Genomic DNA, 14,410 nt, shown 5'->3' with positions numbered 1-14,410 from the left:
AAATATATTTTATTGATTTTTTACAGAGAGGAAGGGAGAGGGATAGAGAGTTAGAAACATCGATGAGAGAGAAACATCGATCAGCTGCCTCCTGCACACCCCCCACTGGGGATGTGCCCACAACTGAGGTACATGCCCTTGACTGGAATCGAACCTGGGACCCTTGAGTCCGCAGGCCGACGCTCTATCCACTGAGCCAAACCGGTCAGGGCCAGTTTTTGTCTTTTAAACTTCTGTGCTCCCCATCCATACCCTTTTCTCCCCCACACTCCTGACTTTTTGGAGAAACAGATGAGCCAAATGAAAAGGGTTCCAGCTCTGGATACATTGGTTTCCTCGGGGGAGGGGGGTGCGGGGAGGGGTCCAGGCTGTAACTTCTCCCTCTATCTGCCGTATGTCCTGTAACCTGGTAGTTAGGTCTAAAGGTGATAGATTCAAGTCTGATTAAATAAATAGTTGGTCAAGAATATTTCCCAAGGAGTCAGAAGAGCAGTTACCTCTGGGGCTATGACCGACTGGGAAGGGATGCAAGGAAACTCTTTTGGGGCTGGAAATGTTGTAAAACTTGGTGGAGGAGTGTCTCATGGGAGCGGGCAGGTCGGAGTTAAAAGGAGATCTGGGGAAACAAAGATTCCTGCAGAAGCCTGCTTTAGACATCCTCTAGCCCCACCCGCCAGGCTGTCCCAGGATCTTTGTTTTGATGTGAAGAGCTTGCCTGGAGTTGGCTCCACAGGGGTCAACAGGGACCCCAAGTGTGAGTCCTGTCTGGCCCCGGTTCGGACAGCCACAGAGCCGCCTCCCCAGACCCTGCCGCCCACTGACCCCGACGCCCTTCCCTCTTCCTACTCTAGTTCTACGGGGCCTCGACTGCTTATGAAAATGCTCTGAGGGTATTCAACATCGTCTTCACCTCCCTCTTTTCTCTGGAGTGTCTGCTCAAAGTCATGGCTTTTGGGATTCTGGTAAGTACAGCTTTAGGGCTAGAGTTGTGTGTTGGGGGGAAGCCCCGAGGGGCACTGGGTGCTGGGTGGTGGCCCACCCACCTGGCACCAAGACCCCCACCCCAGTGGTGGCTTGAGCATCCTTCCAACGCCCACAGACTCTACTTAGACGTTCTTGCGCTTGCCAAGTGACACCCGTGACGCCCGGCACGTGTTGACTTACTATGTGCAAGGCGTGCACTTACTCAGTCATTCCTGGAAATGACCCGTTTTAGAAGTAAGGAACCTGATCTCCAGTCGGGCCAAGTCCATGACGTTCAAACCATCGAAGCTGCGACCCACAGTGAGAAATGCGTTTGGCAGTGGAGCCCAGCACTCAGACGTGCCTATGGCCACCGAAACGAAACGAGTGTCGGCCCGTATCTCATGCCCTGTCATTCTACTGCACTCCATTTCCCTTTTTTTTTTTCCCCAAATGCAGTTTAGAACCCACTCACTGGACTTCATCTCCCAGTAATGCAAGTGATTGCCCCTTTACCTTTGCCAGCTACTGAGTGGACTTGAGCATTTCCTTCCATCTGGCAAGCAGACAACACACCCCGGCAGCGTCAGCAACACAAATCAAATACTTGCCTCGCGCACGGTAGAGGCGGCAGGGACCTCACAGTTTAGTTTGCGCTCATCGTTGCTTCAAAATCTCGATGGTTATTAAACCTTCAACTAAACTGTGTTAATATGTTAATGAAGAAGTGCATTCATCACTAGATCACCATTTTAAAAATATTTTGATCACCATATCTCAATATAACGGGTGTTCCTGCAATCCTGGGTATTTTATCTTACGCATTTATAAGCTTCCTCTGAGAAGGCCTTCCCAGTTGGCCAAGGAGGGTCGCAGCACAAAAAACGCTGAAGAAGGCCCGAGCTGGTGGGTTGTAACTCGGAGTGACTTCAAGAAGGTCCCCATGAGTGACCAAGCTCAGACTTAAAACACATGTCTTCCCTCTTGATCACCCCGTGAGCCTGTTTCTCTGCAGAGAATGACCTGCAGCACATGGTGTCAGCCTGGGTCTCACCTGGGCTTCTCGAAGTGGCGTAGGGCAGCGGTTGCCAACCGGTGGTCCGCAGACCACTGGTGGTCCGTGAGGTCCGAAGGGTTGGCTACCGCTGGTATAGGGCATCAGCTTTAACCCCAGAGAGACCTCCATTCAAATGGTCTCCAGGCTCTGTCACCTCACCTCTCCTCCGTCACTGCCTCTCTCTCAGAAGAACTCTTGCAAACCCTAAACACAAATAATGTGTGTCTGGAGATTGAGAGTGAAGCCTGGCAGTGAATCAAGTTACAATCAAGTTCACTGGCCTGCCTCTCACCTCCAACGCCGTGGCTGCCAGCTCTGCTCCCTCTCAGAAGTACTTGGGAGATTTTTTTAAAAATGGGATCCTGCCCCAGACCCATCCCCAGAGATTCTGATCCACTTGGTCAGGTAGGGGCCCCAAATCTGTATTTTTTTTCTTTATTTTTAATTTTTTAAATATATATATATTGGGGGGTTTTTTCAGAGAGGAAGGGAGAGAGAGATAGAAACATAAATGAGAGAGAATCATCGATCAGCTGCCTCCTGCACTCCCCACACGGGATCGAGCCCACAACCTGCGCATGTGCCCTGACTGGGAATTGAACCCTGACCTCCTAGTTCATAGGTCGACCACGCTCAACCACTGAGCTATGCTGACTGGGCAAATCTGTATTTTTTTTAAGATTTAATTTTATTTATTTTTATTAATTGATTTATTTTTTATTTTTTATTTTTGTAGAGAGAGGGAGGGAGGGAGGGGGAGAAACAGTGCACAGGACAATGCGCCAACCAGCTGAGCCAAACCAGTCAGGGCCTGGATCTGTATTTTTAATGATCCCCTGCGGCGTCCAGGGTGCTGCCCAGGCTGTCAGACCCCGAGCTGAGCACCAGGCAGGGAAGCCCCTGCAGCCAGGGCAGTGGCACCAGCTCAGCATTCTCATCCTGGGATGCCAACAGGACAGGGCACAGCCTGTGTATGGGGAAGGGCGGGGCTCTGGGTGCGAATCCTGCCTCAGCTCCTCTCTAGCTGTGTGGCCACAAGCAGGGCACTGGCCTCTTGGCTCCTGTGTCCACACCTACAAAATGAGTCCTGTGGGCCCCGCCCAGTGCAGCTATCAGGCGATTCTTCACTCCTAATCAGTCTCCTGGTGATGATTTCCTCCCAGGGCTGGGGCTCCGGCTCCCTGCACACACCCTCTCCCTACAGTGTAGATGAAGCCCCACCATCCCCAGGTGAAATTTAGGCCAAAGAGGAGAGAGCCTTGTAGTCCAGGGGCTGGAGGCCTGTCACTGCGCACCCAGGAAGTTGTCTTCCTTTGGGCTCCCCGAGAAGCAGAACCTGAGATAAGGATTGAGTGAAAGGAATTTATCAGAGAGGCGACCCCCAGAAACACATGGTAGGGGAAGCAGACTGGGAGTGAAGGGCAGGGGTAGCCAGCGCAGGTTGCAGTCCTGCTGAGGCCCTCCAGGGGGCAGCAGAGAGGCATCGGCATCATTCCATTGACAGGGAAGGGAGAGGGGGTATTTATCCTCCAGTGCCCATCACCATAGTGAAGGGCCGCTCCCAGGGGACCGGTTCATTCCCCAGCAAATCCGCAGCCTGAGAAAGGCCTGGGGCAGGGTGACGAAGGTGCGCAGTCATGTAATATGAAGGAAGACGAGCAGGGCCCAGCAGCACCTGCTAAAATACTCTAAGTGCCATCGGAGCCCGCATTGCTTTTAGGTAACTGTAAAACAGCAACGTCTGTCTATTGAGCACCTACTGTATACCAAATCCCACTCAGACTCCATTATATGATTGTTGTTACACCCTGTCCTCCAGAAGAGGGCGCCAAGACCCACAGAGTCCACCTCGGGACATTTAACTCAACCTTGCTGAAAGAGTTGGCCCTGGGAAGCACATCTCTAAAGCCTGGGCCCTTCTCGGGGAGGAGCTGAGCACTTAGAACGCCCTGACCTCTGCTTTGTGAGGATGCTGGGAAGGCCTGTGTTTGGCATGAGTCTCAACGAGCCTTGGGGGAGGGCGGGGGGGTGCAGGCGGCGTCTCAGCCAGACCCGTAGATCCAGGCAGGGGTACTGCTTGGTGTGGGCTCAAATCACATGGAATATTTCAGTATTTTAACAACAATGCGCTGTACCTGTGTGTCCCAATTGAGCCAGCACCCAGCCCAGGGATGTACCAACCAGGACCTATCGAGTCAGCCACAGTAACAAACAGCCCTCACATCTCAGTTGCTTAAATCAACAAAGGTTTTGTTGACACTCAGCGGAGGAGGGGAGTGGGGGGCTCTCTTTGCCTGTAGTTACTCAGGGGCCCAGGCTCCTGGAGCAGCCCCATCTGGAACGTCGCAAGTTGCCAGGGTTAAAAGAGTTCTGACAGTCCTGACTGGCCAGGAAGTGGCTCGCATGGCCTCTGCTCACAGCCCATCTGCTAGAACTAGACACACGGCCCCATCTAACGACTAAGGAGCCAGGACAAGCAGCCTGGCAGGTGCCCAGAAGGCCTCTGTGCCCGTGTCACTGTTCCCCTTCCCCAGATCAGGAAGTGGAGGCCCAGAGAGGTTACGTCACTAGCCCACAGCCACACAGCTGGGCGGTGAACCCAGTGGCCACGCTCTTTGGGAGCGTGCTATGAACACAGTCCTGATTCAGTAGGATCCTCAACACAGACCCCAGACTCAAAGTCCCAGCCTGGGGTCAGATCCTGGCCCTTCACGTCCATGCTGCTCACCTACCAGCCCGGTGAATGACTCCACTCTCTGAGCTTGTCACCTCATGTAAACTGAGCGATAATCCTTGTTGTGAGGTCTTCCCCCCAGCAGAGCTGACGAGGGCCCTGGAGGCCCCCTCTGGGGTCAGGCAAGCCAATGGCAGGCCTGGTTCTGTGAGAGGAGCCCGCTCAGGAGCATTTTGCTACTCAAAGGGCCAAGACTGTCCCAGGCGCTTGGGCTGATCGGAGCTGTGCCCCTGGCTGGCCTTGGGGGACCCAGCATGAGCCCTGAGCTGGCATCTCTGTCTTGTGGGTCCCCGTTCTAGAATTATTTCCGCGATGCCTGGAACATCTTCGATTTTGTGACTGTTCTGGGCAGCATCACCGACATCCTCGTGACTGAGTTTGGGGTAAGTTTCCTGCCGGCTTCTTTCTGGGCAACTCCTGGCTGGGAGGGGGTGGGGGGACGGGGAAGAGGTCATCCAGAAGCAGCAGGTCCCGACAGCCACCGCTGGCTCTTGCCAGCACTCGGCCGTGAGCAGAGAGGGAGAAGCAGGGCCCCCAGAGGCAGGGTGCCCCCCCCCCAGGAGGGCAACTCAAGAAGACAGTGACTGAGTTTGGGGTAAGTTTCCTGCCGGCTTCTTTCTGGGCAACTCCTGGCTGGGAGGGGGTGGGGGGACGGGGAAGAGGTCATCCAGAAGCAGCAGGTCCCGACAGCCACCGCTGGCTCTTGCCAGCACTCGGCCGTGAGCAGAGAGGGAGAAGCAGGGCCCCCAGAGGCAGGGTGCCCCCCCCCCCAGGAGGGCAACTCAAGAAGACAGGAGCTCCCAGAGCCACAGCCATGGGCCAGTGCTGCAGGGCAGACTCCCCTGCCCCGTTGACTTATGAATAAACGTGGGCTCAGTGCTCTGAGAGAACCGAGACCCTTAAAGGATCCAAGGCTGAGCCCACCCCGAACTCCACACAGTGTTGGGGGCCCAGAGGGAATCAGCTTTAAGTCCATTCTGCCTGAACTAACAGCTCCTGGTTCATGGGCAGGAGGGAGCCGTGGCCCTTGGGCCAACAAAGGGACACCCCTCCCAGAACCTCGGGAGGGTGCCAGGGCATCCACCCTTCTCTACCCCCAGGCCTGGGGCATTCCCACACGGGGGGCTCTGGACTGGCCCCACATTGTCCCTCTACCTTGTCTAGAAGACTCGGGGGGCCCAGATCTTCTGTTCAAGACCCCTCCTTGGCCATTTGCCAGTGAGCCCAGGCTTGAGGGCCCTCAGGAGGTGGGGGGAGGGGCAAAAGCAGAAGGTGTCAGAGCCAAGGGCCAGGATGGTATCCACCTCATAGTAACAGCAATAAAAACAATGGTGGCCGACAAGAATGGGGCATTTGTGTGCCAGGTACTGTGCCGAGCATTTTACATGGATTCGCTCATGGTGTAGGTGTAGGGCTCAGCATGTAAGTGAGTTCCCTTGGACGGTTAAACTAAGAATTGGAAAGCAGAGACCGTTCAGGGAGGAGGAGGGAAGGCATCCAAAACCCAGCCACTGTGAGGAGCTGTTACCTGCCCGGGTGCTGAAGTGGTGAGGGAACCTGGTCCGGATGGGTGAGGGGCTGTGGACTCAGGAGCAGAACCCCTAACAGAGACTAAGGGCCAAAGCAGGAAGGAAGCATCTGGCGAGAAACACTCAGCCTTTCTCTCCTCGTGCTGACTCCTGCCAGCACCTCCCATAGGCCAAACCCAGCCAGAAGGGAGCCAGGGCGATGCCCACAATAGGCAGAGAGGAGCAGAGGGTGGATCTGAGTGGGGTGCTGCCCGAGAAAGAGGGTGTTGTACCATTTCACAGATGGGAAAACTGAGGCTCGGTGCTCAGGGAAGAGAGGCGTCTGCCTAAGTTGACACAGCCGGGCCTGGTGACTCCTGAGGGGACATTGGTGCTCCCTGGGGTGTCCCCACAGGAGCCCCCAGCAGAAGGAGATCGATTGGCCCACTCTCCATCCTAGAAGACTGGCAGGGCTGGGGAGCAACACAGAAGAGGGGCCGTTCATCTCCCAACACTCTGACCCAAGTGGTATCTTGGCCACAACTCTTTGCCTTCAGCTCACGTGATCCAGAAGTTCCCCTTCCCCGCATCCCACCCCCTGATACTTTCCTCCAGAGAGGTTGTGCCCCCTGGGGTCTGTCCCTATTGGGTTGCCCCCACCTGGCCACTGTCCCCTAGCAGACAGCCAGAGCCTAGACCTCATCTTTGTCCTAAGTTTCTAAGAAGTCTGAGCTCCAGCTGGCTTCTTGCCACCCGACTGAGCTCTAGACAGCCTTGACCCAATGTCCCTCTGGGTCAGGAGGTTGGAAAGTGTGGCCTACCACCCCAGGGAGGCAGGTGGAGAAAGCTGGTCATCACCTCCAATTGCCAGTAAGAGATCCATAGGGCTGAACCCCAACAGTTCGTCCTCCTGGCTGCAAGACATGGGGGTGGGGGACAGGAGGATGGGGCACAGGATCCAATTCAAGGGCACCAAGACCATTACAGTAGTCAAACAGCCCTCCCTATGAGTTGTTTGACGCTGAGCAATGGTGTTACTTCTTCTCAACCTGTATGTAGGGATCATCATAACTAAGCCCATCAGATCTTCCATTCATTCATGCACTCGGTAAGCATGCATTGAGCGCCTGCTGTGTGCCAGGCATTGTTATAGGTGCTGGAGACAGAGCAGTGAACAAATCAAAATATACAAGAATGCTGCCTCGCACTAGCTGGTTTGGCTCAATGGATAGAGCATCCACCTGCAGACTGAAGGGTCCTGGGTTCGATTATCATCAAGACATGCCTGGTGGGTTGCGGGCTCGATCCCCAGGAGGGGGCGTGCAGGAGGCAGCCAATCAATGATTCTTATTGTTGATGTTTCTATCTCTCCCCCTCCCTTTCTCTCTGAAATCAATCAATCAATCAATCAATCAATATAAAAAGAGAATGCTGCCCGCATAGGGCTGACATTCATAGGAGAAAGATAGCAACTTTTAATAAGTCAGAGCCATCAATGTGAAGTGCTTGGCACAGAACCTACCAGAAGACATAGCTCACAAATGGTGGCTTTGTTATTGCCATTATTACCGTGGATGTACTGGAGTTTTAGTTTGTTCGCCGGCCCCTGGCTCTGAGTTAGAATCATTTGGAGGGAAAGCTAGAGGGTGGGTGTTTGGACCCTTTAAGAATGATAAACTCCCAACCTGGACGGGGGGAGGCCTGCCCTGCCAGGCAAGGAGCCCACAGCCCCCCCTTCCTGCCCCCCAGGTAAGCCCGCTAGGTCTGAGGCAGGAGGAACCAGACCTTCGGAGGGCAGGTCCCAGGGTTGGGGGGAGAGGGCAGGAGACCCAGTGGGCCTCAGCTGCTGCCCCTAAGTGGCCAGGGTGACGTGGGTTTGCTCTGCGTGCGATGGATAATGACTGTGTTTCTTGTCTTGTCTCTTTTCATGCCTGCTCTTTAAACTGTATATTGGCACAACGCCGTCTGAAAAACTCATCCAATCAAAATGCACTATGAAATTCATTTGTTCATCCATGACGTGGTCTGTGTATTCATACACCAATGACTATCTCCCAACCCACCACCACCCCCACTCCCCGCCCGGGAACCGAAACCCATTGGTTTTTTGGCACTGGTTACAAATCAACCTAAAAAACGCTGAACACGCCTCCCCAACTGTCCCCGCCCGCCCGCTCCCCCTCCATCTTCAACATCTGCATCTAGAATCCGGTTGGTGTTACTTCTTTCTGAAGTCTAAATGCCTTACATTAACTGTGAACGCATCTTCTCGCATCAGCGTTGCATGTCATGCCCTGGGCTTTCTGACTGGGAATGCCTGACAAAGTGGCAACTGCAATTTAGACTTCCAGGAGCTGCTGGGGTCTTGTTTTGTGGTTAGGCTTTGTTTCTCTTTCTCTCTTTCTCTCTCTCTCTCTCTCTCTCTCTCTCTCTCTCTCCTTGTTTTCATTGGGTTCTGAATTGGGGTTTTTGTTTGGCTTGATTTGCATCTTTTGCAGAGAAAAGGATGGGTTTGCCAGGACAAGTCGGCTGCTGGGTCTCCAACCCCATCGCTTACACGCATCTGACACTCGGAACCCTCAGCTCCCTCAAGCCACTCCACTTCCCTGTTCAGCTCCATGGAGCCTGAGCCCCAGGAAAGGGCCTCCCACCCCTGACCCCATTCCCAGCCCTTGATCACCAGAGACGAATCTCCAAGCCTGATGGGGGGGGGCGGGGTCTGAGGGGTGGGCAGCATGCAGGCAAAGACTCTCAGGCGAGGGAGACAGAACTGCTAAGGCTGGGGTCTAGCTGCTTCCAGATGGGCCGGCCAGCCAAGGCCGTGTGCCACACACACACACACACACACACACACACACACACAGTCACTGCACACACGTGCCCTCTCCTCTTTCTGGCTCTGTCTCTGACACCGCCCCCCACTGTCTCTCTCCCCGCCGACATACACACAGATGCACACACTATGCCTCTCCTCTCTTACATCCGTCCACCCTGCACGCCCATACCCCACCCCGGCATACACTGTCTCTCTCCTCACTCATCAGCTCCTTACACACCTGCACACCCCTCACTGTTATATCTGACCTGCTTCTTCCCCGCCCAGCCCTGAGCCCCTATGAAGGACCCCAGTGGCATCTTTCCACCAGGATTCCTCCCCTAGCGGTACACGTGTGCTCATATACCAAACGTTTAATGAGCCCCAATTCCGTGCCACAGATGGAGGGGGGGAGCAAAAGCGGACACCACCACTGCCCCCCTCACCTGGTCAAGTGGGGGAGCAGGCATTGGTCAAACCACTCCGCAAACCCACGTGACATTGTAACTGTGCTGCAAGCTGAAGGGTGAGCAGTGCTAAGCAGGTGGAGGGGGCGAATGGGGCATACGAGGTCTAGACAGCACATGCAAAGGCCCAGTGGCAGGACAGCACGCGGGGGTCAGGCTCTGCAAGTGAGGGGTGTGGCTGGAGCAAAGAGCAGTCCATAGGATGTGAAGAGCGCAGAAGGGGAAGGCCCCTGGGGCCTTGTTGTGGGAGCTCGGGCGGGTGTGGAGCAGGGGAGGCGCCACCATGTGATTAGACAAGGGCACTGTGGCTGCAGAGCCCGAGCGGTTTGGTCGGGCCTGGGCTGGAGGAGGCCAGCAGAGGACGAGCCGTCTGAGCAGGGGCCCCTCCAGAACCCGGGGATGGGTCCCCTGGGCTGTGGGTGAGAGGGGTACCTGGAGGGACGTGAGTGGCTTGAACCGGAGGAGGTTAGGGAACGCCAGAAGGCCGGGTTGGGGAGAGCGTGAGTGCGGGAGGCGCCTTGAAGGACACCCTGGAAGAAGTTGGTAGGCAGGTGGTTATGGGGCTGGAGCTCAGAGGCGGGTTCTGGGCTGGAGGGGGGCAGGATTTCCTGCAAATGGCAGGGTTTCTCCGGAGCCAGTGGGCAAGTAGTTCCCCTGTCCTGAGCGCTCACGCCCCTGAGCACGCCAGCGTTCGGGGCCTGCACCCGCCGGGGCACCCTAGAACCTGGATGCACAGGGCAGGGTTGGAGGAGTGAACAGCTGCTCCTTGTGGCCTGTGGACGGGAAGATGGAAGCTAGAAAAAGGGAAGTTGCCGGAAGTTTCTGTGAGCACTTGAAGGACTGGATGCAGACGTGGGAAGAGGGGGAGGGGTGGGGGAGGGCAGCCTAGCACCTTCCCTGCCCCATCACCTGGGCCTCTCTCATCTCCACCCTCCCTCCCCCGTGTCTCCCTCCCCCTCGGTTCCGCATGTCTCGGCCGCATCTCCCCGCGAGGCCCCTGGCTTCTCCCGCATGATGGCAGGCCCCCCGCGCACCCCGAGCCCCGAGGCTGCTTCCAGGGCCCGCCTGCCTCTGCATGCTGAGCGAGTCCACCCGCGTGTCCCACCCCACGAAGGGATGGCTTGTCCTCTGGGGATGGAGGGGAGAAGGCTGGGACAGCTGGTGGAGCTGGGTGGCCAGGCAAGGCGGGAGTCAGGGCAGTGGGGCACCCTGTGATTCTCTCAGCCCAGCTGGGGCGGGGCTCATTCCAGGACAGCGCGTAGGCCCGTTGGGTTCAGAGTAGGACCTCCCAGTCCCCACGCCCATCCTAGAGACAGAGGGGCCAATGGTGTGTCCCAGAGGCGTCTTGTCCGCCCCAGAAATTCCTGGAGCCCCATCCCCGCCTCGGCCCCCTGGCCAGAGCGAGCGGGTACAGATTTGGGACTGGGACGCCCTGGGAAACCCAGCACGGAAGATGCCCAGTTAATTCATCATCCAAGCTTGTGAGACCGAAAGGGGTGCTGTGACTGGCAGGGCAACCTGTGTGGTCACCCCTGTGCCACTTGGGGGTGAGGGCCAGGCCCATTTACACCTTTCTCCACGGGGTCTCCCAGACCCGGTTACGGCCGCTCCATCGCAGGCTGAGCGCCCGGCAGGGCGGCCCCGTGTCTGCGGAGACAGGGCTCTCAAACTCCAAGTGCTTCTGGCGGCCAACACGCGCCAGGAGCCGGAAAGCAGGTGCCACTTCTAGAGCAGGGGCCTTGGGCAAACCGGAGGACACTGGCCTGCTTCGAGGTGGGCAGCCACCCCCGAGCCCCGGTTAACTGCTGTCAGGACGGAAGCAGGTCCAGGGTTGCCAGAAAGCCAGATTGGGGGGGGGGGGGGATCTGAAGTTTAAACAGTGCCAACTACTTTTCATTACAAAACTGCTCAGGCCCAACAAAATAACTTTGTCAACCAGGTGATTAGATTTGGTCCATTTGTGACTTCTAGCGCCTTGTCCCTCACCAGTGCCCCTCAGTCCCAGGACAGTTCCATAATGACCAGGGCCCCAACCCACCCCGCTGGCTAGCTGCTGCCCACCTCCCCGTCCCCCTGTTGTCTGGCTCGGGTGGGAGGAGGTAGAGGCAGTAACTAGGTAGGGGTCTTTGCGCAGAGGCAGGGGCCACCCAGGGAGGTCCTGGGGGCAGGGACGGCCCACCTCCCCGCCCCCAGCACCGCCCCTGGTGGGCCTGGGCCGATGGCCAGCTCACCCACCCACGGGCGCTGCGTACTTCCTGCTTCCCGCAGGCCTGGTCCCGTGCACCTCCACCCAGCCCCAGAAGCTGAGAAGCCATCCCTGAGAGGGGGGAAAAGGGCCCCAAATGCATCTTCTCCGACTCAGCGGGCAGCGAGGACTCGCCCTGCAGCCGAACAGCCCCAGCTCCCTCCCGTCCTCCCCATGCCCGCTCGCCAAGGGGGTAAGAAAAGATGCTCTTCCACTTCTCCAATTGGCTCGAGTCCTCTTGGCCGTGGGGTGAGGTGAGGGCGGGCAGGAGCGGGTGGGCAGCTCGGCAGGGCAGGGCAGGGTGCCCGGTGAGTCCCACGACAGATGCATTTCTGGCCTAGAGCGTAACATGCCCTGGAACCCGCCCCCGTCCACCAGGCCTGAGTGCGCTGGCCCCCCACCCTGCCCGGTGTTTGTGCATCGTATGTGATGGATTTGGCAACTTGACCCGCTTGTGTCCTATCGTCTCAGTGCATTTGGTTGTTGGGAGAAACAAAAACCATCTCGATTTTTTTCCTGATTGGATGATTCGGATATATTTTCTTTTCCTTGTTCTTTTGTTATTTCTTCCCCACCCCACCCCCGACCCCTTTCCTTTCTCTCCTTTTTTTCCTTTCCTTTCCCCTTTGCGGATGGGGCTGGCAGGGAGGGCTTATGCTTTCTGAGTTGATGCCTTCTCCTCCTTCCCCCCACCCCACCCCACTTTGTCCCTTTTTCAAGTTTTTTCCTCTGCACCATTGCATTAATAGTGCTTTCTCTCCTCTCCCTCCTTATTTGGGGTCTGGCTTGCTTTTTCCTGTTGGTTGGCTTCATGTAGGGTCCTCTGTGAGTGGTGATGGCTCTAAGCCCCTGGGGGTGGGTGGATGGTCACCCCTCTTTCTCCATTTCCCCAGAATAACTTCATCAACCTGAGCTTCCTCCGCCTCTTCCGAGCAGCGCGGCTCATCAAACTCCTCCGGCAGGGTTACACCATCCGCATCCTTCTCTGGACCTTCGTGCAGTCGTTCAAGGTGAGCCACTGCCCCTGCTCAGGGCTGAGAGGGAAAGCAGCCCCCGCCCCCACCGCTGTAGCTGAATCTAGAATGGAGGTTGGCGGTGCTCACACGGTGCGACTTGCTGAGAACGTGGTCTGCAGGGCTCTTGTCTAACTTCCTTCCCACCAGGCCCTGCCTTATGTCTGTCTGCTGATTGCCATGCTTTTCTTCATCTATGCCATCATCGGGATGCAGGTGCGTGCGGGTCCCCCCATGTTCCCAGAGCCACCCAAGGAGGGCCACTGCCCTTAGGCAGAGGGGGGTCGGGAGCCCAGTTCTGAGAGGCAGACGTGGGCATTGGGTGGGGTTTCCCTGGAGCCCCTGAGGGGCACGTCCGCCCCTGGTCATCGCCCTCCGATCCCCCAGGTGTTTGGCAACATTGGCATCGACGTGGAGGAAGAGGACAGCGATGAGGACGACTTCCAGATCACGGAGCACAACAACTTCCGGACCTTCTTCCAGGCCCTGATGCTTCTCTTCCGGTGAGAGGCGGGCCCCTTTCATTCTTCATTTCCAGTGGGGGGGTCCTTCTCCTCCTCCTCCGGTGGGGGAGGGGATGCCCTCAGTCTTCTGTGCCCGTGAGGCCTGGGATGGGCATGGGGGACCCAGGAACCCTGGTGGGCTAGTAGCTAAAGGCTCTGGGACTCAAACATGAAAGGCGTTTTCAAGCATCGTCTCATTGACTCCTCCTAACCATCCTGTGAGGGGGGGTTCTTGGCAGCCCCGTGTGACAGATGAGGAAACTGAGGCTTGGTTCTCAATCCTGGCTGCATGTTAGAGTTCCTTCTTTCACCCATGGTAGCTTTATTGAGCACCTACTGTGTGCCAGGCACTGGTGTAGGTACTGGGAACAAGCAGAAAGGACAACATTCTCTGCCTTCTGGAAACTTCTATTCCTGTGGGGGAGACCATCAGTAGTAAACTGTAGAGGATACTAGAAGGAGATAAAATTTGAGATTAAGAGGGAAATGAAGGTACAGAAGAACAAATAATGCGTGATTGTACTTAAATGGGCAACTCAGAGAGAGAGAGAGAAAAAAAGTGGAGATTGCCAGGGACTGGGAGAGAGGAGAGCACACATTTTCCATTTGGGAAGATGAAAAGGTATTGGGGGCGGATCGTGGTGACGGTTACACAGCATTGTGAATGTGCTGAATGCCATTGAATGATACATTTTGAAATGCTTAAAATGGTCAGTTCTATGTTATGTACATTTTGGCACAGTAAAAAATCATTGTTTTTCTCATTTAACAACAACCGAAAAGGAACGGAGGGCTGGTATGTCGTGCCTCCGTGAGCGGGGTGATATTTGAAAGAAATAGGCAAGGAAGGGAGCCGGATGGGTATCCCAGGAAGGGCAGGCCAGGCGAGGGTACGGTGAGCGCGAAGGTCCTGAGGCGGAGCGTGGCTGGCATGGAGGGGAACCTGGAGGAGCCCAGTGTGCCTGGAGCAGTTACCGAGGGAGGAAGCAGTAAAAGATGACAACCACCTGGATGGAGGGAAGTCTTTTAAACGCACCTATGTCCTCAGGCCCCAGCGAGACCAGCTGAACCCAAGTCTGTGATAGTGAGGTTTTGGCATCCGCGT

At 56.2% G+C, this 14,410-nt stretch overlaps 1 protein-coding gene across 1 annotated transcript in view; it reads left to right on the top strand.

Annotated features, from left to right (window-relative positions):
• CACNA1A (calcium channel, voltage-dependent, P/Q type, alpha 1A subunit) overlaps positions 1-14,410 on the top strand; it is a 232,481-nt gene that overhangs the window by 180,601 nt on the left and 37,470 nt on the right. Inside the window, exons 33-38 of the mRNA XM_014529428.1 lie at positions 852-962; positions 5,054-5,137; positions 8,468-8,473; positions 12,683-12,799; positions 12,953-13,018; positions 13,190-13,305. Coding sequence (XP_014384914.1) covers positions 852-962; positions 5,054-5,137; positions 8,468-8,473; positions 12,683-12,799; positions 12,953-13,018; positions 13,190-13,305 — 500 coding nt within the window. The remainder of the gene's footprint in view (positions 1-851; positions 963-5,053; positions 5,138-8,467; positions 8,474-12,682; positions 12,800-12,952; positions 13,019-13,189; positions 13,306-14,410) is intronic.

The sequence above is a fragment of the Myotis brandtii genome, unplaced genomic scaffold (assembly GCF_000412655.1).
Source record: "Myotis brandtii unplaced genomic scaffold, ASM41265v1 scaffold680, whole genome shotgun sequence".
NCBI classification, from domain to species: Eukaryota; Metazoa; Chordata; class Mammalia; order Chiroptera; family Vespertilionidae; genus Myotis; species Myotis brandtii.
Note: the sequence above shows the minus strand (reverse complement) of the source record. Positions and strands in the feature narration are given on the sequence as shown.